Source organism: Phyllostomus hastatus, unplaced genomic scaffold (assembly GCF_019186645.2).
Source record: "Phyllostomus hastatus isolate PE091 unplaced genomic scaffold, TTU_PhHast_1.1 phas_contig_194, whole genome shotgun sequence".
Taxonomy (NCBI): Eukaryota; Metazoa; Chordata; class Mammalia; order Chiroptera; family Phyllostomidae; genus Phyllostomus; species Phyllostomus hastatus.
This window is the reverse complement of record NW_025333703.1, coordinates 48,618-74,721: the sequence shown is the minus strand read 5'-3', so window position 1 is coordinate 74,721 and position 26,104 is coordinate 48,618. Positions and strand designations below refer to the sequence as shown.

General features: G+C 43.6%; 1 protein-coding gene across 1 annotated transcript; it reads right to left on the bottom strand.

Moving 5' to 3' along the window:
- Positions 1-3,233: 3,233 nt before the first annotated feature.
- Positions 3,234-14,912, bottom strand: LOC123815528 (decreased expression in renal and prostate cancer protein-like; the record flags this gene model as incomplete). Its single annotated transcript, XM_045833808.1, has 3 exons — positions 3,234-3,682; positions 3,792-4,121; positions 14,230-14,912. Coding segments are annotated over 3 exons (1,462 nt in total), but the record flags the coding sequence as incomplete, so codon positions are not given.
- Positions 14,913-26,104: the final 11,192 nt, after the last annotated feature.

Sequence of the window (26,104 nt, the reverse complement as noted above, 5' to 3'; positions counted from 1 at the left end):
TTAAACCACCATAATCCCATCTCCCACAGGCCTATAATTTTAATGTACAATATATTATTTTATTCCTTCTACATGCATATATGTATATGTCTATAATGCATTTAAAATATATGATTGTATATAATACATGCTATATAGTGTATATTATGTTATAGTTGTATATTCCATAAGTTGTTTCATCATTTGTAGCTTTTATTATAACATGGATCAATTATTACCTGAAAGAATTATATTCAGAGAGTATACTACAACTATTAAAAGCTTAATAACAAAAATCTGGACCAAAGTGGACCTGGCACACACTTGCATCCTATCTCTTTCTCCTGGAAGCAAATGAGGTTATTAAAATGTAACTTGTTTGCCATTACTTGTGTGCCCCTTCACCAAAGATAAACTACAATGAGGAAGAAGAGAATTTTACACATAAAAAATCTGAGACTTTTCTACCTTGTCTAGAATATTATTAGACCATTCATGCTGCCTCAAGCTCTCCAGGGCATTCTCTTCCTGTTTGCCTGGTGAAACTTTATGTACATACACTGATGCCCTGGAGAAGCTATAGCTGTCTTTAGTCACATTCCACTATGGTTTTGCTTTTAGTTATCCAACCATATCTATAATTCACACAAAGGATATTAAGGCCTGTTTTGGCCAACGAGGCAGCTCCTCGCAATTTGGGAACCACAGGACATTCAAAATCTCTGAAATCACTCCACCCACTGGGAAAAGTTGCCTCTCCAGAGTGGTCTGGTTCCTTAGGGGAGCCCCACAAAGCACAAGGCAGAGCTGTTCTGTATCTATTCTCTCCTTAAGTCAGAGATGGCAGTACCATACACACATCTTTCCAGGAAAGTATGTAAGTGTGACGAAATGTTGGCATCAGTCACAAAGATAAAGATAGATCACCTTGAAGAAAGTGGGTTTGGACTTCCAATCAGCAGCAAAAATTCCAGGAATTTCGCACTACTTGGCACCCTTACTATCAAATGGGAGTGGGGAGTCTGCACTTGAGAACTGGGGAGTTTGAGGGCTCCTGCTTCCAGACACTGCTTCCCAAGAGTAGTTTGCTGCCTTCACACTGCCTTGGCCTCTGCCAGGGCCTTGATGACACGTGCCCAGGAGGCAGAAACTTGAGCAGAGTGCAGAGAAGCTAGGAAGATGATTGGGTCAGATTGCTTCTTATATTTCATTCTAATCTGCATTATCACTCAGCTCACGTCACTGTCTTTATATATATAAAATATATGTATATAATTTTTCACTGAAATGGAAAACTCCTCTTTTCATTTTTGTACCTTCAATTATCAAGAATGGTTTGGTTGCTATTTGTCAGTCACCTTAGAATTACCTTAAATCTATTCATATGCTGTTGTCATTGTTCCATGTCTGCAGGCATGCACCATTGTATGCTGTTGTAAAATATGCTGTGAGTATTTAATGTTGCATGGGAAGACTAGCGGGCCCGGCAGGACTCAGCCTCTGGCCCCAAGTGGCTGAGGAAGACCAGCCAGTCCAGCGGGACTCAGTCTCCCGGTCCGGGCGGCCGGGGACAACCAGCTCGCCCAGCGGGACTTAGTCTGTGGGCGCTGGCAGCTGGGATCGACCAGGCAGCTCGGCGGGGCTCGGTCTCCGAGCTGGCCGGGTGGCTGGGGTCCACCAGCTGGCCTGACAGAACTAGGTCTCCAGACCAGCCGGGCGGCCTGGGTCCACCAGCCCTTCCAGTGATACCCGGTTCGTGGGCCTGGGCCGTGGGAGTCAACCCGCCCACGGGGCAGGACTCAGTCTCTGGGCCTGGGCAGCTGGGGCAGACCAAACAGCCCTGTGGGACTCACTCTCTGTGCCCGGGCGCCAGGGTCAACTAGCCGACATGACTGGACTCAGTCTCTGGGCCCGAGCAACTGGGACAACCAGCCGGCCCGGCGGGTTTCAGTATCTGGATCCGGACGGGTGGGTTTGATCAGCTCACCCGCTGGAACATAGTCTGTGGGCCTGGGCGGCGGGGATCGACCAGCAGGCCCGGCAGGACTCAGTTTCTGAGTCCAGGAGACTGTTCTCAACTAGCCGGCATGGCGGGACTCAGTCTCTGGGCCTGAGCCACTAGGGTCGACCAGCTGGCCTGGCGAGTCTCACTCTCTGGGTCTGGCGGCCGGGGTCGACCAGCCCTCATGGCAGGACTCAAATCTCAGGGCCCGAGTGGCTGGGGTCTACCAGCTGGCTTGACAAGTCTCACTCTCTGGGTCTGGGAGGCTGGGTTTGACCAGCTCGCCTGGCGGGACTCAGTCTGTGGACCCGGGTGGTCAGGGTTGAACTTAATCCCTGGTGGGACTCAGTCTCCGTGCCCGGGCTCCCGGGTGGAATAGCCGGTATGGTGTGACCCAGTCTCCGGTCCCAGGTGGCTGCAATGCCCCAACCTAGAGTTGCTGTGGCCACTGGCAAGCACAACCTGGGTCCTGGCTGAGCCGGCTGCACAACCACTGCCACCCTGGATCAGAGACGGAGTCCCAATTGGCCAGCTGGAGTTCAGAGGCTGCCCTGGCTTGGAGTTGCTGCGGCCGCCTGGGACCAGAGCCTGGATATTGTCTGGACCAGCTGGATGACCCTGTTGCCTTGGCCTGGAGACGAACTTAACGCCGTGCTGGCTGGACTTCCATGGCGACCCCCATGCAGAGTTGCCTCAGACACCAGGGACCACAACCTGGGTCTAGGCCTTGCCGGCTGATCGACCCTGGCCACCTGGATACAGAGTCAGAGTTCCGCTGGGCTGGCTGGACTTCCGCAGCTGCCCGGCCCGGAGTTGCCCTGGCCAACGGGGACAGGAGGCTGGGTCCCCGCCAGGCCAACTGTTTGACAACGGCTGCCCTGTACCTGAGATGGAGTCCCACCAGACCGCCTGAATTTCCGCGGCTGCTGTGGCTGGGAGTTGCTGCAGACACTAGGGACCGGAGCCTGGGACCAGGCAGGTCCGGCTGGTCGACAACGGAGGTCCCGGCCCTGAGACAGATTACAACCGGGGCAGCTGATCTTCCACAGCCACCCAGACCAGGAGTTGCCGTGGCTGCCCGGGACCCGAGCCTGTTTTCTCGCCGAGACCGCTAGTTGACCACGGACACCCCCGACCGTAGTTGGAGTCCCACCCAGCCAGCTGGAATTCCACACTGGACCAACACAGATTTGCTGTGGTCGACCGGGACCAAAGCCTGGTTCCCACTTGGAGCGGCTGGACTTCCGCAGATTCACCGGCCCAGAGTTACAGCTGCCAAACGGGACCGGAATTTGGATCCCGGCAGGTCAGCTGGTCGACCCCGGGCACCCGGAGGAGGAGACGGAGTATCACCTGGCCTGCTGGACTTTAACGGCTGCCCCAGCACAGAGATCCCGTGGCTGCCCTGGACGGATCCCCTGAGCCCAGGCCAGAGCGGCTGGTGGAGCCTGATAGACACGAGCCGAAACAGAGTCCCACCAGGCCCTGCCCAGAGTTGCCGCGGCAGGCCGGGACCGGAACCTGGGACCCGGCCAGTCCTGCTGGTTGATTTCGGTCTCCCTTCCCGGGAGATGGTAGGCACCGCGGGCGGGCGGTTCTTCTGTGGCTGCCCCGGGCCGGAGTTGCCACTTCTGCCAGGCACAAGAGCCTGGGTCCCAGCCGAGCCGGCCTGTCGACCACGGCTGCTCCAGGCACGGAGTCCTGCCCAAACGACTGGACACCCGTGGCTGGACCGACCCGAATTTGGGCCCGAAGCCTGTGTCCTAACCAGGTCCGATGTACTTCCGAGGCTTCACCTGCCCAGAGTTACCACTGACGACCGCGACTGGAGCCCGGTTCCCAGCTAAGCCGGAGAGTTGCCCGATGGCCAGACCTGCCAGGAGACAGAGTGCCCGCGGGCTGGCGGGACTTCCACGGTTGCCCGGGGCCGGAGTTGCCACGGCCGCTCGTGACCAGAGCCTGGGTCTCGGCCCAGTATGCCACAGGGTCCAGAGGCGGAGTCCCCCTCGGCCGCCTAGACTTCCGCGGTTGCCATGGCCGACCTTGCAGCGGCCGCCCTGAAACCGAGCTTGGGTCCTGGCCGGGCACTCTGCACGGGCCCAGAGATGGAGTTCCGCTGAGCGCGCTGGACTCCCGCGGTCTGCGGCATGAGGTTAATGTTTGGGTTAGCGTTAGGGATAGTGTTAGACTTAGTGTTAGGGCTCCAGTTCGGGTTAGAGATAGGGACAGAGTTAGGGTTAGGTTAGGGCTATGTTTAGCCTTATTATCAGGGCTAGGTTAGGGTTAGGGTTGATGTTGTGTTTACGGTTGGGGTACATATTAGGGTTAGTGTGAGGGTTAGGGCTAGGGCTAGGGTTAGGGTTAGGCATAGTGTTATGCTTGGGTTGGGGCTGGGATTGAGATTGGGGTTAAGATTAGATCTAGGGCTAGTGCTAGTTTAAGGTTAGGGTCACCGCTAAGGCTAGGGCTACTGCTACGTTTAGGGCTAGGATTAGACTTGGGGTAAGGAAGAGGTTTAGATTTAGAACTAGGACTAGTATGAGCCTTAGGGCAAGGGTTAGAATTAGCACTACGGCTAGGTATACGGTTAGTATTAAGGTTAGGGCTATGGTTAGGGCTGAATTATGGTTAGGGCTAAGGTTAGGGATATGGTTATGTCTAGGTCTAGGGTTAGGGTTAGATACATACTAAGTTTTGTACTCACAAAACCGTCTTCTGCCAGTCTGTTCTAGTCAATACAAAGATTTCCTATCTTCCCTATACTTTTTACATGAAAGACTACTTTGCAGCATTTTGTACCTTAGAGTTTCTTTCTACTTAAGGAATTCAATGAGTTAGGCATCTGTTCATGCAATTGTAACAGAAACTTCACACTAGAAGCTAGTTCTTAAGAAAATTACTCCAAAGTAGCATTTATGAGCATCATTACTACAGAAGTTTTAAAACAGCGTGTATTACTACAGATGCCTGATAATTCCACTTATACTGAAACAAATACAAAGAGTAATGTTATGAACTCTTTACAGCATGTTTAATTAAGCGTGTTTTCATCAAGAAAGTCACATTTCATTGTGAATACCTAGCATTAAAGAGTTCATTACTTTTCATTCTGAAAGAAATGCTCTTTTTACAGAAAATGCACAGTTAAATTCATAGTAAGTTTTCTATTCACAAAACCCTCTTCTGCCACTCTCTACTACGCAAAACAGATTTGTTAACTTCACTATACTTTTTACATATGAGGCGACTTTGCAGCATTTTGTACCTTAGAGTTTCTTTCTACCTAAGGAATTCAATGAGTTAGGCCTCTGTTTTGCAATTGTAACACAAACTTCACACTAGTAGCTAATTCTTATGAAAACTACCGCAGAAGTAGCATTTCAGAGCAACATTACTACAGAAGTGTTAAAAACGCATGTATTGCTTTAGACACCTGATATTTCACCTTCTACTGAAAGAAATACATAGAGTAATGCTATGAAATCTTTACAGCATGTTTAATTAAGCATGTTTTCTTCAAGAAAGTCACATTTCAGTGTGAATTCCTAGCATTGAAAGAATTCATTATTGTTGATTCTGAGAGAAATACACTTTTTACACAGAATATACATTAGATTCGTACTGAGTTTCATATTCACAAAATCATCTTCTGCAGTCTCTACTACTCAATACAAGGATTTCTTAACTTCCCTATGCTTTTTACATGAGAGACTACTTGGCAGCATTTTGTAACTTATAGTTTCTGTGTACTTAAGGAATTCAATGTGTTATGCCTCTGTTCGTGCAATTGTAACACAAACTTCAAACTAGAAGCTATTTCTTATGAAAATTACTGCAAAAGTAGCATTTCTGATCATCATTACTAAGAAGTGTTAAAACAGCATATATTACTGTAGTTGCCTGATATTTCAAATTCTACTGAAAGAAATACATATAATAATGCTGTGAACTCTTTACAGCATATTTAATTTAGTGTGTTTTCTTCAAGAAACTCACATTTCAGTGTGAATTACTAGCATTGAAAGAGTTCATTACTGTTCATACTGAGAGAAATGCACTTTTTACACAAAATACACAGATTAATACTAAGATTCACAATTCACAAAACTGTCTTCTGACAGTCTGTACTACTCAATACAAAGATTTCTTAACTTCCCCATATTTTTTACATGAGAGACTACTTGGCAGCATTTTGTAACTTATAGTTTCTGTGTACTTAAGGAATTCAATGTGTTATGCATCTGTTCATGCAATGTAACACAAACTTCATACTAGAAGCTGTGTCTTATGAAAATTACTGCAAGAGTAGCATTTATGAGCATCATTACTACAGAAGTGTTAAAACAGCATGTATTACTCTAGATGCCTGATATTTCACCTTCTAGTGAAATAAATACAAAGAGTAACGTTATGAAGTCTTTACATGATGTTTAATTAAGTATTTTTTCTTCAAGAAAGTCACATTTCGATGTGAATTACTAGTGTTGAAAGAGTTCATTACTGTTCATTCTGAGAGAAATGCACTTTGTATACAAAATGCAGTTAGATTCATACTAAGTTGTGTATTCACAAAACCGTCTTCTGCCAGTCTGTACTACTCAATACCATGATTTCTTAACTTCCCAATATTGTCCAAGCCAATAGACAAGTGACTTGGTGTGAGCGTGTATAATGTCTGCTGCTTCACTTCCACACTGTAAATGTCCCACAGGGTTCTTGTGTTGCTCTGCTTACTGCAAACTTTCTAGGAAATATAATTCAGCATAACCATGCTGACACACTACAAACCTATGAAAAGTAGAATATAGGGTTAGACTTGGTGTATCTATCCACTAAATGCTTACCATTCACAAAGAGGAGAATGGTGACTTTACAGTAAACAAACAAACAAACAAGGGAGACACCAACTGGTTCAATGTTTCCATGACTTCCTTGTGCAAGGATCAGCCTTAGTATCCTCCTAAGCCTTGATAAGGATATAGCATCATTTCTCTGGTATTCCTTCCAAGACTGTGTGACCCCTCTTTGAACTGAAGGAAGCTTCAGGCACACCCAGGTTGAGCAACACCCCACAAAATGAAAGATCCATACTCTTTAAAACTTTGAGGCTGTAAAAAGAAAGGGAAGGCTGAAAAACTATTCCAGATTTTTAAAAAGACATGAGAGCTAAATGCAAAGCATGATCCTGGGTGGCATCTTGGACAAGAAGGAAAAGATCCTTAACTGATAGTTGGAAAATGTAAATGAATTTCAGGTTTGATTGTAGTTGTCTATCAACATACATTTCATGTTTTGAATGATTGTGTGACAGTTATGTTGGAGACTGTCTTGGTTTTGGAAAATATACACTGTAGTATTTAAGGAGAAAGGAACACTACATAGCAAGTTGCCCATAAGTGTCCAGAAAAATAATAATGATAATAGAATATATATTATGTATACTCATGGAGACAAAAACAAATATGGTAAAATATAAACAATTGTGAAAACCAGGTGAAGGAGATTTGGAAGTTCTTTGTACTGCTTATGCAAATTTTTAATAGTTTACAATTGCTTCAAAGTAAATTATATAAAAGAAATGAATAGGAAATGGAGTCAAGACAAATAGTGACCATAATTTTTCAAACTTTTGCTGTGAATTGCGGTTTGAGAAATGGAACCAGACTAATAGGGATATTTTGTCTCAAGGAAGGATTTTTAAAGTTAATTGATTAAACTTACTTGTATATTGATGAAATGATGTGACTAAGAGGACACAGACAGAGTAATTTCAAGGGCAAAATCCTTGAAAAGTGCCAAAGGGATTATGTCCATGTGACAAGTAGGTGGAATGGTCTCTGAAAGAAGCAGAGTCATTTGTCCTTCAAAAGAAAAAGGAAGCAATGAATTTAGATTCAGACTATAGTAGGATTTGTTATGCATGAAATACTTAAAAGTAGAAATGTCACTAAACATGATGATTAGGAATTACTGTGAAAATAGTAAGGCAAAAATAAATTATATTATTTTTAAAAGTTCAAAGCTTTATGTACCCATGTTTAAAACTTTTCATTTATTAAGGAAAAAATTAACACATAAGGTTAGGGTTGCCATTAGGTCTAGGGCTAGGGGTAGTGTTAGGGTTACTGTTAGGTCCAGGGCTAGGTTTATGTTTAAGGTTCAGCTTGGGGTTAGGATTAGGGCTAGGGTTAGGGTTAAGGATAGTGCTAGTTTTAAGGCTAGGGTTAGGGCTAGGGCTAGGATTAGCATTAGGGTTAGTTTTGGGTTTGTGGTTGGGTTGGGGTTGGTGTCAGTGTTGGGGTTTGAGTTATGGCTAGGCTAGAGCTAGGGCTAAGGCTAGGGATAGGGTTAGGGCTAGTGTTAGGGTTAGGGTTGGTGTTAATGCAAGGGTTAGGATTAGGTCTACATTTAGGGTTAGGGTTAGGGATAGAGGTAGTGTTAAGGCTAGGGTTAGGGCTAGGGGTAGGGTTAGGGTTGGGTTTGTGCTTGGGGTTGGTGTTGGGTTTGGTGTTAGGGTTGGGGTTCTGGTTAAGGTTAGGGCTGGAGCTAAGGTTAGGGCTAGGGATAGGGTTATGGCTAGGGTTAGGGCTAGTGTTAGGGTTAGGTTTAGGGTTAATGGAAGTGTTAGGATTAGGTCTACAGTTAGGGTTAGGGTTAAGACTAGGGTTAGGGTTATAGATAGGGCTACTGTGAATGCTAGGGTTAGGGCTATGGCTAGGATTAGGGTTAGGGTTAGGGTTGGGTTTGTGTTTGTGTTTGGGGTTAGGGTTAGGATTGGGGTTTGGGTTATGGCTAGGGCTAGAGCTAGGGTTAGGGCTAGAAATAGGGTAATGGCTAAGGTGAGGGTTAGAGCTAGTGTTAGGTTTAGGGTTAATGTTAGGGTTAATGCAAGGGTTAGGATAGGTCTACGGTTAGGGTTTGGGTTAGGGGTAGGTCTAGGGTTAGGGTTAGGGCTAGGGCTTGGCCTAAGTTTTGCCTTATGGTTATGGTCAGGGTCAAGTTCAGGGTCAGGTTCAGGATTATGGCTAGTGTAAGGGTTAGAATAGGGTTAGGGCTATCTTTAGAGTTAGAGTTAGGGCTAGGGTTAGGGTTAGGGTTAGGGGTCAAGTTAGGGTTAGGGTTAGTGTTAGGGTTAAGGCTAGGGCTAGGTTTATGGTTAGGGCTAGGGCTCGTGTTAGGGTTAGTGTTAGGGTTAGGGATAGGGTTAGGGCTAGAACTAGGTTTACAGTTACGGCTAGAGTTAGGGGTAGGTTTAGGGTTAGGGCTAGGGCTAGGTTTAGTGTTATGGTTATATTTGAGGTTGGGTTAGGGTTAGGGCTAGGGCTAGGGCTATGGTTAGGTTAAAGGTTAGGATTGGGGTTAAGGTTAGGATTATAGTTAGTGGTAGGGTTAGGGCTAGGATTAGCATTTTGGTTAGGGCCAGGGTTAGGGGTAGTATTAGGGCTAGGGTTAAGACTAGGGTTAGATTTAGGGTTAGGGTTAGGGTAAGGGTTGGGGTTGGGGTTAGGGGTGGGATTAGGAGTAGGGTTAGGGTTAGGCTTAGTTCTAGGGCTAGGGCTCAGGCTACAACTAGGCTTAGGGCTATGGCAATGGGTATGGTTAGGGTTAAGGTTAGGGCTAGGATTAGGGCTAGGGTTATGATTAGGGGTTAGGGCCAAAGCTAGGGTTAGTGCTAGGGTTATGGTTAGGGCTAGTGTTAGAATTGGGGCTGGCAATAGGGTTAGCATTATAGTTAGGGCTCTGGCTATGGCTAGGGCTTGGGTGAGGGTTAGGGATAGTGTTAGGGTTAGGGTTGTTGTTAGTTTTAGGGTTAGGCCTAGGGCTAGTGATAATGTTACTGGGTAGGATTAGGGCTACGCTTAGGGTTAGGGTTATGGCTAGGTTTAGGATTAGGGCTAGGCTTAGGGTTAGTGCTAGGCTTAGGGTTAAGTTTAGCATTAGGTTTAGGGTTAGTGCTATTGCTTTGGCTAGGGCTACTGGTAGTGTTAGGTTTATGGTTAGGGCTAGAGTTAAGGTTAGGGTTAGGGTTAGGTTTAGGGTTAGCAGTTAGGATTAGGCTTAGAGTTAGCACAAGGGCTAAGGTTGGAGCTACAGCTAGGGTTAGGGTTAGGCTTAGGGATATGGTCAGGCTTAGGGTTAGGGGTACAGTTAGGGCAAGGGTTAGGGTTAGGGCTAGGGTTAGTGTTAGGGTTATGCTACAGCTAGGTTTAGGGTTAGGATTAGTGTTAGGGATATGTCTAGGGCCAGGATTCGGGTTATGGCTAGGGTTAGGGCTAGATCTAGGGCTGGATTTAGGGTTAGTGTTGGGTTTGGGGTTTCTGTTGGGTTTGGAGTTGTGGTTGATTTTGGGGTTAGGGTAAGGTTTAGGGTTAGGTTTAGGTTTAGGGCTGAGGTTAGGGCTACAGTTTGGGTTAGGGTTAGGGCTAGGGCTAGGTTGAGGGTTAGGGTGATAGTTAGGTTTGGGGCTAGGGTTAGGGTTCTGGTTAGGGTTAGGGTTAGTGCAAGGGCTAAGGTTAGGTTTAGGTTTAGATTTGGGGTTGGGGTTTGTTAGGGTTCCGGTTAGGGTTAAGTTTATGCTAGGGCTAGAGTTAGGTTTAGGGCTAGGGTTAGGCCTAGAGTTAGGGTTAGGTTTTTTTGGGGGGTTAGGGCTAGGGCTAGGACCAAGGGTAGGGCTACTTCTAGGGTTATAACTAGGGTTAGGGTTCAGGCTAGAGCTAGGACTTGGGCTAGGTTTAGAGTAATGGTTAGGGTTATGGTTAGGCTTAGGTTTAATGGTTAGGTTTAGGGTTAGAGTTAGTGTTATGGTAAGGGCCAGGTGTAGGGTTTGGTTAGTTTTAGGGGTAGTGTTAGTGCTAGGGGTATGTCTAGGGTTAGGTTTAGGTTTAGGATTAGGTTTAGGATTAGGATTAGAACTAGTGGTAGTGTTAGAGTTTGTATTAGAGTTGGGTTTGGGTTTGGATTTGGGGTTGGGCTGGGATTAGAGTTAGGTTTAGGGTTAGGGTTAGTTTTAGGGTCAGGGTTAGTGATAGGGCTAGGGTTCTGTTTAGGTTTAGGGTTAGGGTTAAGGTTAGGTTAGGTCTAGGGTTATGGTTATGGTTGGGTTTGGGGATGGTGTTGTTAGGGTTAGTGTTATGGCTAGAGTGAGGGTAGGGTTAAGGTTAGGGTTAAAGCTAGGTTTAGGATTAGAGCTAGGGTTAGGGTGAGAGCTAGCTTACGGTTAAAGTTAGGGTTAGTGTTAGGGTTAGGGCTAAGGCTAATGCTAGGGTTATGGCTAGGATTAGGGACAGGGTTAGGCTTAGGGTTATTGGTTAGTGTTAGGGTTAGGGCAAGTGTTAAGGGTGAGGCTATGGTTAGGGTTAGGGTTAGTGTTAGGGTTATGTCTATGGCTATGGCAAGGCTAGGGCTAGTTTTAGGTTAGGGTTAGAGCTAGGTGTACGGTTAGTGTTAGGGTTAGGGTTAGGGCTTCAGCTAGTGCTAGGAGTATGTAAGGTTTACGTTTAGGGTTAGGATTATGGTTAGGAATAGAGTTAGGGGTAGGATTCGGGTTAGGGCTAGGGTAGGTTTATGGTTATGCTAGGTAACCCTAGCATTAGGATCAGGGTCAGTGTCAGGGTCAGTGTCAGGGTCAGGGTCAGTGTTAGGGTTAGGGTTAGGGCTAGGGCTACATTCAGGGTTAGGTTAAGGGTTAAGGGTTATGGTTAGGTCTGGGGCTAGGGTTAAGTTTAGGGCTAGAGTTAGGGTTAGGTTTAGGTTTAGGGCTAGCGTTAGGGTTAGGGCTATGGCTAGGGCTAGGTTTTAGAGTGAGTGGTGGGGTTCGGGTTGGTGTTGTGTTTGGGGTTAGGTTAAAGTTTATGGTTAGGTTTAGGTTTAAGGTCAGGGCTACAGTTAGGGTGAGGGTTAGGGCTACATCTAGGGCTAGGGGTAGGGCTAGGTTTAGGGCAAGGGCTATGGTTCATTTTAGGGTTAGGGTTAGTGTTAGCGTTAGGTTTAGGGTTAGGGTTAGGTCTAGGTTTAGGGTTAGTGCTAAGGTTAGTGTTAAGTTTAGGGTTAGGGTTAGGTGTAGGGTTAGGGTTATGGCTAGGTTTTATGTTAGTGTTAGGGTTAGTGTTAGGGTTAGGGCTAATGGTTAGAGTAAGCATTAGGTTTAGGTTAGGGTTATAGTTAGGTCTAGGTCTAACGTTAGGATGAGGGTTACTGCTAGGGTTAGTGTTAGGGCTAGGGTTAGTGTTATGGTTAGGGCTAGGGTTTCAGCTAGGATTACGGCCAGGGTTAGGGTTGGGGCTAGGGTTAGGGATAGTTCTAGGGCTAGGGCTCGGGTTAGGACTAGGGTTAGGGTTAATGCTATGGCTAGTGTTAGGGTTAGAATTGGGGATAGGGCGGGGTTAGGATTAGTGTTAGGGCTATTACTAGAGTTTGGGCTAGGTATAGTTTTAGGGTTAGGGTTAGGGTTACAATTAGGATTAGGGCTAGGACTAGACTTAATGTTAGGATTAGAATTAATGGTAGAAGTAGGATTAGTGATAGGTTTTGGCTCGGACTAATGCTTGGGCTAAGTTTAGGGTTAAGTTTAGGGTTAGGGCTAGGGCTAGGCCTAGGGCTAGGTTTAGGGTTAAGGTTAGGGTTAGGGATAAAGTATAGGGGAAGGGTTATGGTTATGGTTAGGGCTAGGGTTAGGGTTAGGGTTGGGTTTGGGGCTGGTTTAAGTTTGGGGTTTGCTTGGGACCAGGGTAAGTGTCGGAGTTAATTCTAGGGCTAGGGTGATGTTTAAGTTTAGGGTGCGGGTTAGTGTTAGGTTTAGCGTTAGGGGTAGTGCTGATTTTAAGTTTAGGGTTAGGGCTAGGACTAGGACTAGGGCTAGGGTTAAGGGTAGGGTTGGGTGTCAGGTTAAGTTTGGTATTGGGAATGGTGTTGTGGTTGGGGTTAGGGTAAGGATTAGTGTTAGTCTAGATTTAGGGCTAGGGTTATGTGTGGGGTTAGTGTAAGTGTTAAGGTTACTGATAGGGCTAAGGCTAGTGTATGCATAAGGTTTAGGGTTAGGGTGAGGTTGGAGTTAGGGCTATGGCTAGGGTTAGGATTAGGGATAGCCTTAGAGTAAGGGTCAGGGTCAGGGATAGGGCTAGGGCTAGAGCTAGGGCTAAGGCTATGGTTAGGTTAGGGCTAGAGTTACTGTGAGTTTTGGTGTTAGGGTTAGAGTTGGGTTTGGGTTTGGGGTTGGTGATGGTGTTGGGTTATGGTTAAGGTTAGCATTAGGGTTAGGGTTAGGGTTAAGGCTAGGGCTAAGGTTAGAGTAAGGCTTAGGGGTAGCCTTATGGTTAGGCTTAGGGTTAGCGGTTAGGGTTAGGTGTAGGGTTAGGGTAAGGACTAGGGTTAGGATTAGGGTGAAAGTTAGGACTAGGGATTAGGTTTGGGTTCAGTTCAAGGTTAGGGAAAGGGTTTAAGTTAGGGTTAGGGTTAAGCTTACGTCTAGGTTTAGAGTTAGGGTTTAGGATAGGGCTAAGTTAGGGTTAGATTTAGTATTGGTTTGGAGTTGGGGTTATGATTAATGTTAGGATTTGGGTTAGGTCTAGGGCTAGGGTTCAGGATCGGGCAAAGCCCAGGAGTAGGTTTAGTGCTAGGGCTAGGGTTAGGGTTAAGGTTGGGTTAGGGTTAGGCTTCAGGCTAGGGTTAGTGATAGGGCCAATGATAGGTTTAGGGTTAGCATTATGGCCAGGGATAGGGTTAGGACTAGGGCTAGAGTTAGCGTTAGGGTTAAGGTTAGGGCTAGGGCTAGGGCTAGGTTTAGAGTAAGGGCTAGGTTTGGGCTAGGTTAGGTTTAGGGTTAGGGTTAGAGTTAGGGCTAGTGCTAGGGTTAGGGTTAGGGTGAGGGTTATGGTTAGGGCTAGGGCTAGGTTTAGGGTAACATTTAGGGTTAGGATTCAGTTTAGGCTATGGATTAGCATTAGGGCTAGGACTAGTGCTAGTGCTAGGGTTAGGGCAAGGGCATATGCAGGGGATACTGCTGGGTTTATTTCCAGGGTTAGTGTTTGGGTAAGGATTAGGTTTAGGGTTAGGGCCAGTCTTAGTATTAGGTGTATGATTAGGGTTAGGGTTAGGGCTAGGGCTAGATTTATGGCCAGGGTTAGATATATGGTTAGAGTTAGGGTTAGGACTATGGTTAAGGTTTGGGTTAGAGTTTGGGATAGATTTATGGCCGTGTCTAGGGTTAGGGTTAGTGTTAGGCCTAGGTTTAGGGTTAGTGTTAGGGGTACGGCTAGGTTTAGGATTAGGGTTATGGTTGGGGTTGGAGTTGGCGTGGAGATTGAGGCTGGGATTAGGATTACGGTTTGGATTACGGCTACAGCTAGGTTTAGGGTTAGGTTTAGGGCTAGTGTTAGGCTTATGTTTAGTATTAGTGTTATGGTTAGGGTAAGCTTTAGGGTTAGCGCTAGGGTTAGTGTTAGTGTTAGGGTTAGCATTACGGGTAGGTTTAGGGTTAGTGTTTGGATTAGAATTATAGCTAGAGCTAGGGCTAGGGCTGGGCTTAAGGACAGGGCTAGTGCTAGGGTTATGATTATGGTTAGGGATAGGGCTAGAGCTAGTGTTAGTGTTAGGTTTTGGGTTGAGTTTAAGGTTAGTGTTATGTTTAGGGTCAGGGGTAGGGTAAGGGGTAGGGCTAGGATTAGGTTTAAGGCTAGGGTGTGGGTTAGGGTTATGGTTAAGGTTAGTGATAAGGCTAGTGTTAGGGTTAGGGTTGCGGATAGTGCTAGGTTTAGGGCTAAGGTTAGTACCAGAGCTATGGTTTGGGTTAGGGTTAGGGTTGGGTTTGGGGTTGGTGTTGGAGTTAATGTTGGGTTTAGGATTTCGGTGAGTGTTAGGGCTAGAGCTATGGCTCAGATTAGTGCTATGGTTAGGTCTAAGATTAAGGTTACAGCTAGGGTTAGGATTAGGGCAGCTGTTAGGTTTAGGGTTAGTGTTAGGGTTAAAGCTAGGGTTAGGGTTAGGTCTACAATTAGGTTTAGGTTTGGTGTTAGGTTTATGGTCAGGTTCCTGTTACAGTTAGGGCTAGGGCTGGTTTGTGTTAGGCCTAGTGCTTGCATTATGGTTAGCATTACAATTAGGGTCAGGGTCAGGATGAGTGTCAGGGTCATGGTTGGAGGTAGCATTAGGGTTAGATTAGAGTAAGGATAAAGCTTAGGGCTAGGATTAGGGTTGAAATTGGGGTTGGGTTTGGTGTTAGGGTTAGGGCTAGTGATAGGGCTAGGGTTAGGTTTAGGGTTACATATAGGGTTAGTGTTAGGATTAGGTCTAAGGCTATGGTTAGGGTTGCGTTTGGGGTTGCGGATGAGGTAGAGTTTTTATTTGAGGTTTTGGTTGTGGTTATTTTTAGGGTTAGGGTTAGGTTTACAGTAGGATCAGGGTCAGAGTTAGGGCTAGAGTTAAGGTTAGGGTTTGGGTTAGGTTAGGGCTAGGGATGGGGTTATGGCTAAGGTTAGTGTTAGGGCTAGTGTTCGGGTTAGGGTTATGGTTAGGGTTAAGGCCAGGTTTAGGGTTAGTGTTAGTGTTCTGGTTTGCATTAGGGTTAGGACTAGTGTCACAGTTAGGGCTAGGGCTTGGGTAAGGTTGGTGTTATTTTTATGGTCTGGGTCAAGTTTTGGTTCATGGTCAGGGTTGTGGCTAGTGTTAAGGTTAGATTAGGGTTAGGCTTATGGTTTGTGTTAGGGGTATGGTTACAGTTAGAGTTAGGATTAGAGTTATGTAGAGTCCTATGGCAAGGGCTAGGGTTAGAATTAGGGTTAGTGTTAGGGCTCAAGTTAGGATTAGGGTTAAGATTAGGGTTAGGGCTAGAGTTAGGGATAGGTTTTTGGAAAGGGCTAGAGTTAGAGTTAGTTTAGGGCTATGTTTACCATTAGGCCTGGTCAAGGTTTAGGATATGGGTTGATTTTGGGGTTATGGTTCGAGTTCGGATTAAGGTTAGGGCTAGGGCAAGGACTAGGGGTAGGGTTAGGTTTAGGGTTCATGTTAGGGTTAGGTTTCAGGCTGGGTTTGGGATTGTGATTACGGTTAGTGTTAGGGTTAGAGCTTGGGTTAAGTTTAAGGTTAAATTTAGTGTTAGTGCTAGGGGTAGGGGGAGGTTTGGGGTTAGGTCTATGGTTAGGGTTAGGGCAAGGGCTAGGGCTAGGACTAGGGCTAGGTTAGGCTTAGGGTTAGTGTTAGGGTTAGATTTTGGGGTGGGTTTGGGATTGAGATTAGGGTTAGGGTTAGGTTTAGGGCTAGGACAAGTGCTAGTGCAAGGGTTAGGGCCAGGGCGAGGACTAGGGCTACTGCTAGGTTTTGAGCTAGGGTTAGGGTTAGGGTAAGCATTAGGTTTAGGTTTAGGGTGAGGGTAGGTTTAGAACTCAGATGAGGGTTAGAGCTAGGGCTAGGGTTAGAATTAGGACTAGGGCTAGGGATAGGGTTAGAGTTAGGGTTAGGGTTATGGTTAGGGTTGGGTTAGGATTAGGGCTAGCATTAGGGATAGGGTTATGGCTAGGTCTAGGGTTAGGGTTAGTGTTAGGTCTAGAGATAGGGTTGGTGTTAGCATTAGGGCTAGGCCTAGGGTTAGGTTTAGGGCTAGGGCTAGGGTTAGAGTTAGGGTTAGGGTTGTGGTTGGGGTTAGGTTTGGGGTTGGTGTTAGGGTTAGGGTTAGTGTTAGGGCTAGGTCTAGGGCTAGGGTTAGGGTTAGAGTTGGAGTTAAGTTTAGGCCTATGGTTAGCCCTAAGATAGGCTTTGGTTTATGGTTAGTGTTCGGGCTATGGTTAAGTTTAGGGCTAAGGCTCTGGTTAGGGTTTGGGTTGTGGGTAGGGCTTGGGTTAGTGTTAGGGCCAAGGTTAGTTTTAAGTTAAGTGTTAGGGATCAGGCTAGGGTATGGTTAATGCCTAGGGCTATGCTTAGTATAAGGGTTAGGGATATGGCTAGATCAAGGGTGAGTGTTAGGGTAAGTGTTTCAGTTAGGGCTAGAGCTTGCACTAGGGCTAGGACTAGGGTTATGTGACATATCATTCTGAGGGAAATGCACTTTTCACAGCAAAAGGATGGTTAGTTTCATACTCAGTTTCATAATCAGAAAACCATTTTCTGCCTATCTGTACTTCTCAGTACACAGATGTCTTAACTTCCCCATAATTTTTACATGACAGAGCACTTTGCGGAATTTTGCACTTTAGAGTTTCTTCCTACTTAAGGAATTGATTGAGTTAGGCCTCTGTTCATGCAATTGTAACACAAAATTGATATTAGAAGCTATTTCTTTATGAAAATTACTACAAAAGTGGCATTTCAGAGCATCATTACTACAGAAGTGTTAAAACAATATATTATACCAGAGACACCTAGCATTTCAACTTCTACTGAAAAAAAACACATAGAGTAGTGTTATCAACTCTCTACAAGATGTTTAATTAAGCCTGTTTTCTTCAAGGGACTCACATTTCAGCGTGATTTAGTAGTGTAGGAAGAGTTAATTACTGTTCATTCTGTGAGAAATGCACTTTTCACAGAAAATGGATGGATAGATTTATATTCAGTTTCATATTGACAAAACCATCTTCTGATAATCTGTACTACTCAGTACCCAGATGTCTTAACTTCCCTATACTTTTTACATGAAAGGGTACTTTGCAGAATTTTGTACCTTAGAGTTTTTTTCTACTTAAGGAATTGATTGAATTAGGCCTCTGTTCACGCAGTTGTAACAGAAACTTGATATAAGAATCTATTTTTTTATGAAACTTACTACAAAAGTGGCATTTAAAAGCAACATTAGTACAGAGTGTTAGAACAGTATGTATTACTGGAGATGCCTAACATTTCAACTTCTGCTGAAAGAAATACATGGAGTAAACTTATAAACTCTGTACAAGTTGTTTAATCAAACCTGTTTTGTTTGAGGGAGTCCCATTTCAGCGTGATGTTGTAGCAGTGAAAGAGTTCATTACCGTGCTTTCTGAGGGAAATGCAGTTTTCACAGAATATAGACATTTAGATTCATTCTCAGTCATATTCACAAAACCGTCTTCTGGCAGTGTGTACTACTCAGTACTCAGATGTCTTAACTTCCCTATATTTTTTACATGAAAGGGTAATCTGCAGCATTTTGTACCTTAGAGTTTCTTTCTACTTAAGGAATTCAATGAGTTAGGCCTCTGTTTATGCAGTTGTTACAGAAACTTGATATTAGAAGCTACTTCTTAATGAAAATTACTCTTCCTTCTGAGAGAAATTCACTTTTTACAGAAAATGGATGGTTAGTTTCATACAAAGTTTCACATTCACAAAACCATCACCTCAAAGTCAGGTACTGATCCATACACACTTTTCTTAACTTCCCTATTTATTTACAGGAAACAGTACTTTGCATGAATATGTACTGAAGATGTTTATTCTACTTAAACATGACTTAGTATTCTGTGTCTGTGCTCTCAATTGTAAGAGAAAGTTGTTCTCAAAATCTCTTTTTAACAAAATCACTTCAAAAGTGGCATTTTACAACAATACTTGTACAGAAGTGTTAAAACAGTATGTATTACTGGAGACAACATTGACTTCACTTCTACAATAGGGAAAACATTGACTGAGCCCTATAAACATTGAAGAAGTTACTTTCTTAAACCTGTATTTTTCTTACACTAATCCTAACCCTAAACTAAATCTAACCCTAACCTTAACTGTAACTTTTCCCTAACCCCAATCCTCACCCTAACCCTATACCTAATGCAAACCCTAACCCTAACCCTAACCTTATCCCAAACCCTAACAATAACCCTAACCCCATCCTTATCCCTGCTTACATAAAATGACTGTTAGTTTCATCCTCTGTTTCACATTCATAAAACCATCTTCTCTTAGTTAGATACTGCTCCGTACACACGTGTTTTTTCTTTCATATTTTTTTTTTTACAGAGGGCTAGTTTGGATGAATCTGTAATAAACATGTTTATTGTACGAAAACATCACCTCCTGTTATGTGTTTGTGCTCTCAATTGTAACAGAAAGTTGATCTTAGAAGCTCTTCCCTTATGTAAATTACGACAATAGTGGCATTTCAGAGCAATACTAGTACAGAACTGTTAAAACAGTATGTATTACTGGAGACACCATACATTTCAACTTCTACTGCAAGAAATACATTGAGTAATGTTATAAATTCTGTATAAGCGGTTTTATGTAAACTGTTGTACTCAAAAGAGTCCAATTTATGCATGATTTATGTGTGATTGAAAGAGTTAAGCACTGTTCATTCTGAGAGAAATGCACTTTTTACAGAAAAAAGACAGATTTATACTCAGTTTCATATTAACAAAACCGTTCTTTTGGCAGTGCGCTCTACTCAGTACTCAGATGTCTTAACTTTCCTATATTTTTTACATAAAACTTCACTTTGCAGCATTCTGTATCTTAGAGTTTCTTTGTACTTAAGGAGTTCAATGAGTTAGGCCTCTGTTCATGCAATTGTAACACAAACTTGATCTTAGAATCTATTTCTTATGAAAATTACTGCAAAAGTAGCATTTCAGAGCAACATCACTACAGAAGGATTAAAACAGTATGTATTACTCTGGACGCCAGATATTTCAACTTCTACTGATAGAAATACATTGAGTAATGTTATGAACTCAGTGCAAGATGTTTAATTAAACCTGATTTGTTCAAGGGAGTCACATTTCAGTTTGAATTACTAGCATTGGAAGAGTTCATTACTGTTCATTCTTGGAGAAATGCAATTTTTACACAAAATAGATGGTTAGATTCATCCTCATTTTCATATTCACAAAACAGTCTTCTGCCACTCTGCACTACACCATATACAGATGTCTTAACTTCCCCACACTTTTTACATGAAAGAATACTTTGGAAGATTTTGTACCATAGTGTCTCTTTCTACTAAAGGAAGACAATGAGTTAGGCCTCTGTTCATGCAATTGTAACACAAAGTTGATCTTAGAAGCTATTTCTTATGAGAATTACTGCAAAGGTAGCATTTCAGAGCAACATCACTACAGAAGGATTAAAACAGTATGTATTACTCTGGACGCCAGATATTTCACCTTCTACTGATAGAAATACATTGAGTATTGTTATAAACTCTTTACAAGATGCTAATTAAATTCTTTGTTCAAAAGAGTCTCATTTCAGTGTAATTTAGTAGCATTGAAAGAGTTTATTAGTGTTCATTCAGAGAGAAATGCACTTTGTACAGAAAATGGATGGTTAGATTAATACAAAGTTTCAGATTCACAAAACCGTCACCTGCAAGTCAGGTTGTGCTTCATACACACTTTTCTTTAGTTTCCTATTCTTTTTACAGGAATGAGTACTTTGGATGATCTGTCCTAAAGATGTTTATTCTACTTAAACATGACTTAGTACTATGTGTCTGTGCTCTCAATTGTAAGAAAAAGTTGATCATTGAAGCTCTTTTTTTAACAAAATTAACACAAAGTGGCATTTCACAACAGTACTTCCACAGAAGTGTTAAAACAGTATGTATTACCAGAGACAACATTCATTTCACTTCTACAGTAGGGAGAAAATTGACTGAGCTCTATAAACATTGAAGAAGTTACTTTCTTAAACCTGTTTTTTTTCTTACGGTATTCCTAACCCTAAATTTAACCCTATCCCTAACCCTAACCCTAACTTTTTTCTAACCCTAATCCTAATCCTAACCCTGTACCTAAAGCAAACCCTAAGCCTAAACCTAACCTTAATTTTATCCCTAACCCTAACAATAACCCTAACCCTATCCTTATCCCTGCTTACAGAAACTGCCTGTTAGATTCATCCTCTGTTTCACATTCAGAAAACCATCTTCTCTGAGTTAGATACAACTCCGTACACACGTGTCTTTTCTTTGCTACTTTTATTACAGAAGGAGTAATTTGAATGAATCTGTAGTAATCATGTTTATTGTGTCTGTGCTCTCAATTGTAACAGAAAGGTGATCTTAGAAGCTCTTGACTCATGAAAATTGATACAAAAGTGGCATTTCAGAGAAACGCTACTGCAGAAATGTTAAAACAGTATATATTACTGTAGACACCATACATTTCAACTTCTACTGCAAGAAATACATTGAGTAATGTTATAAAGTCTGTATAAGCAGTTTCATGTAACTTGTGCTCAAGAGAGTCGCATTTCAGTGTGATTTTGTAGTGTCGAAAGAGTTCATTACTGTTCATTCTGAGAGAAATGCACTTTTTATAGAAAAAGGATGGTTAGATTCATCTCAGTTTCATATTCACAAAACAGTCTTCTGTCCCTCTGCACTACACCATACACAGATGTCTTAACTTCCCGATAACTTTTTACATGAATGAAAACTTTGGAAGATTTTGTACCTTAGAGTTTCTTTCTACTTAAGGGAGACAATGAGTTAGGCCTTTGTTAATGCATTTGTAATAGAAAGTTGATCTTAGAAGATATTTCTTCATGAAAATTACTACAAAAGTGTCATTTCAGAGCAACATTACTACAGGAGGATTAAAACAGTATGTATTAGTTGAGACACCACACATTTCAACTTCTACTGAAACAAATACATTCAGTAATGCTACAAACTCTGTACAGGATGTTTAATTAAATTCTTTGTTCAAGAGAGTCTCATTTCAGCGTGATTTAGTAGCATTGAAAGAGTTCATCAGTGTTCATTCAGAGAGAAATGCACTTTGTAGAGAAAATAGATGGTTAGATTAATATAAAGTTTCACATTCACAAAACCATCACCTGCAAGTCAGGTTGTGCTCCAAACACGCTTTTCTTTAGTTTCCTATTCTTTTTACAGGAATGAGTACTTGGGATTTATCTGTACTAAAGATGTTTATTCTACTTAAACATGACTTAGTACTATGTGTCTGTGCTCTCAATTGTAAGAGAAAGTTGATCTTTGAAGCTCTTTTTAATAAAATTACCACAAAAGTGGCATTTCACAGTACAACTTTTACAAAAGTGTTAAAACAGTATGTATTACTGGAGACAACATTCATTTCACCTCCAGTGAAGGGAGTACATTGACTGAGTTCTATAAACACTGAAGAGGTTACTTTCTGAAACCTGTTGTTTTCTTACCCTAATTCTAACCCTAACCCTAACCCTATCCATAAATCTAACCCTTTGCCTAACTCTAATCCTAACCCTAATCCCTAATCCTGTCACTAATGCAAACCCCAACCCTAACCTTATCCCTAATCCTACCCTTATTGCTGCTTACAGAAAATGACTGTTAGATTCATACTGTTTCACATTCAGAAAAATGTCTTCTCTAGGTCTGTTACAGCTCTACACATGTGTATTTTCTTTCTTATGCTTTTTTTCAGAAAGAGTAGTTTGCATGAATCTGTAATAAACATGTGTATTCTACTTAAACATGACTTACTATCATGTGTCTGTGCTCATTTGGAACAGAAAGTTGACCTTAAAAACTATTTCTTTATGAAAATTGCTACAAAAGTGGCATTTCAGAAGAACACTACTACAGAATGTGAAAATAGTATGTATTGCTGGAGACACCATGTATTTCAACTTCTACTGAAATGTATATATTGATTAATGTTATAAACTCTGTAAAAAGAGGTTTTATGTAACCTGTTGTGCTCAAGAGAGTTGCATTTCAGCATGATTTAGTAGCATCGAAAGAGTGCATTACTGTTCGTTCTGAGAGAAATGTACTTTTTACAGAAAATGGATGGGTAGATTAATACTTAGTTTCATATTCACAGGGCTGGAGCAAGGGCTAGGGTTAGGGTTAGGGATGGGGTCAATGTAGGGCTAGGGCTTGGGCTAGGGCTAGGGCTAGGGTTAGTATTAGAGTTAGGGTTATGGTTAGAATTAGGGCTAGGGCTAGTGTTAGTGTTAGGGCTAGGGCTAGGGCTACTGGTAGGGTTAGGGTTAGATGAGGGCTAGAGTTATGGTTAGAGTAAGGTTTAGGATTAGGGTTAGGTTTAGGGTTAGCGGTTAGCCTTAGTTTAGGGTTAGGTTTAGGGTTAGAGCAAGGGCTAGGTGTAGGGTTAGGGTTAGTGTTAGGGCTAGACTTAGGGTTAGAGCTAGGGTTAGATTTAGGGTTATGGTTAAGTTTATGATTATGGTTAGTGTTAGGTTTTAGGGTTAGGACTAAGGTGAGGGAAAGTGTTAGGGTTTGGCCCAGGTTTAGGGTTAGGGCTAGAGTTGGGGTTAGGTTTAGAGTTAGGGTGGGTTTAGCATTTGGGTTAGGGCTAGTGTTAGGGCCAGGGTTAGGGCAAGGGTTAGGGTTACAGTTAGGTTTACGGTTAGGAATAGAATCAGGGTTAGGTTTAGGGCTAGGCCTAGGCCTAGGGCTAGTGTTAGGTTTTGATTAGTGTTAAGGCTAGGGCTAGGATTTTGGCTAGGGTTAGGTTAGTGTTTGGGTTACATTTAGGGTTAGGGCTAGGGCTACATCTAGGGTTAGGGTTAGGTTTGGGTTAGGTTTAGGGTTATGCCTGGGCTGGGGTTGAGGTTAGCATTAGGGTCAAGGTCAGTGTCAGGGTCAGGGTCAGTGTTATGGTTAGGGCTAGGGCTAGGTTCAAGGTTAGGTTAAGGGTTAGGGTTAAGTCTATGGCTAAGGCTAAGTTTAGAGCTAGGGTTAGGGTTAGGCTTAGGGCTACGGTTAGGGTTAGGGATAGGGTTAAGACTAGGTTTAGGGTTATTCTTGGCATTTGGCTTGGTGTTGGGTTTTGGGTTGAGGTTGGGGTTAGGGTAAGGTTTATTTTTAGGTTTAGGTTTAGGGCTAGGATTAAGGCTATGATTAAGGTTATGGTTAGGGCTACATCTAGGGCTAGGGTTAGGTTAGGGTTAGGTTTAGGGCTAGGTTTAGGGTAAGGGTTAGGTCTAAGTCTAGGCCAAGGGTTAGGGTTAGGTTCAGGGCTAGGTTTAGGATTAGTGCTAGTGTTAGGTTTAAGTTTAGGGTTAGGTTTAGGTTTAGGTGTATGGTTAGGGTAACATCTACATTTTGGGTTACTGCTAGGGTTAGGCTTAGAGATAGGTGAAATGGTTAGAGTAAGCCTTAGGGTTAGGGTTAGGGATAGAGTTAAGTCTAGAGCCAGTGTTAGGGGGAAGGTTGGGGCTGAGGTTAGCGTTAGGGCTAGGATTAGCATTACAGTTAAGGAAGATTTAGGTCTAGGGTTATGGCTAGCATTAGATTTAGGGCTCGGTTTATGGTTAGGGTTAGGGTTATGGTTGGGATAAGGGCTAGGTGTAGGCTTAGTGTTAGGGTTAGGGCTCGGGGTAGGATTAGGGCTAGAGCTTGGGCTAGGGCTTGTGCTTGGCCTAAGTTTAGGGTTAAAGTTAGTGTCAGGGCTAGAGCTAGGAGAAGAGTTAGGTTTAGGGCTAGGGCTAGGGCTAGGGTTAGTGTTAGGGCTAGTCCTAGGGTTATGGTTAGGGTTAGAATTGGGTGTGTGGTTTGGTTTGGTGTTGGGATTAGGGTTAGGGTTAAGGCTAGGTTTAGGATCAAGGTTAGGGCTAGGGTTATGGTTATGGTTAGGGTTAGGGCTAGGTTAGGGCTAAGATTACGGATAGGGTTGGGGTTCGGGTTGGGCTGGGGTTATCTTAGGGTTAGGTTTAAGGCTATGGCTAGGGTTAAGGTTAGGGCTTGGTTTAGGTTTAGGACAAGTGTTAGGGTTCGGGTTAGAGTTAGCTTTAGTGTTAGTTTCAGGGTAAGGATTAGGGAAGCCTAGGGTGCTGTTTAGGGTTAGGGTTAAGTTTAGGTTAGGTATTGGGTTACAGTTAGGGTTGGGGTTAGGGTTAGGGTTATGGCTAGAGTAAGGCCTAGGGTTAGGTTAGGGCTAAGTTTAGGATCAGGGCTAGGGTTATGGTTACTCTAAGCTTAGGGTTAAGGTTAGGGTTAGGGCTAGGGCTTGGGCTAGAGCTAGAGCTACTTCTAGGGTTAGGTCTACTGTTAGGGCTAAGGTTAGGCTTAGGGTTAGTGTTTAGGGTTAGGGTTAGGGTTATGGCAAGGGTTAGGGTTAGGGTTACAGCTAGGGTTAGGGTTAGGGTTAGGGTTAGTGTTAGGGTCCTGGTCAGGTTCAGCTTTAGGTTCAGGGTCAGAGTCTGGGATAGGTTTAGGGTTGGTGTTACCATTATGGCTAGGGTTAGGGTTAGGTCTAGGGTTAGGGCTAGGGTTAGGTTAAGGGCTATGGCTAGGGCTAGGCATAGGGCTAGGTCAAGGTTTAGGGTTAAGGTTAGGGTTAGGGCTACGGCTAGGGTTAGGGTTAGGGTTCGAGTTGGGTTTGTGGTTCATGTTGGGTTTGGGATTATGGTTAGGTTTAGGTTAGGTTTAGGGTTAGGGTTAGGGTGAGGGCTAGGGTTAGCATTAGGTTTAGGGTTACAGCTGGGTTTAGAATTAGGTCTAGGGTTATGTTTAGAACTAGGGTTAGGTGTAGGGTTAAAGTTAGGGCTAAGCATAGAGTTAGTGATAGGGTTAGGGTTTATGATTAAGGTTAGAGTTAGTGTTAGGTTTGGGGCTAAGGCTAGGGCTAGGGGTAGGGAAAGGGTAAGGGATAGGACTAGGGCTAGGGCTAGTGGTCAGGTTAGGGTTAGTGTTACAGTTAGGATTAGGGCTAGGGCTAGTGTTAGGGTTGGGTTGGGTTTGGATCTGGTTTGGGGTTGGGGTTTGGGATGTGCTTGTTGTTTGGGTAAGGTTAAGGGTTAGTTCTAGGGCTAGGGTGATGTTTAAGTTTAGGGTGGGTGTTAGGGTTAAGGTCAGTGTCAGGGGTAGGGCCAGTGTTAAGTTTAGCGTTAGGTCTATGGCTCGGGCAGGGCTATGGTTAGGTTTAGTGTTAGGGTTTCGTGTTGGCTTAAGTTTGGTGTTAGGGTTGGGGGTGTGTTTGGGGTTAGGATAAGGATTAGGCTTAGGTTTAGGGCTAGGGTTATGTGTGGTTAGGGTAAGCATTAATGTTAGTGATAGGGCTAAGCCTAGGGTATGGGATAGGTTTAGGGTTAGGGTTAGTGTTAGGGTTAGTATTAGGCTATGGCTAAGGCTAGGATTAGGGATAGCTTTAGAGTAAGGGTCTGGGTCAGGGTTAAGGCTAGGGCTAGGGTTAGGTCTATGTTTAGGTTAGGGCTATGGTTATGATGAGGCTTGGTGTTAGAGTTAGGGGT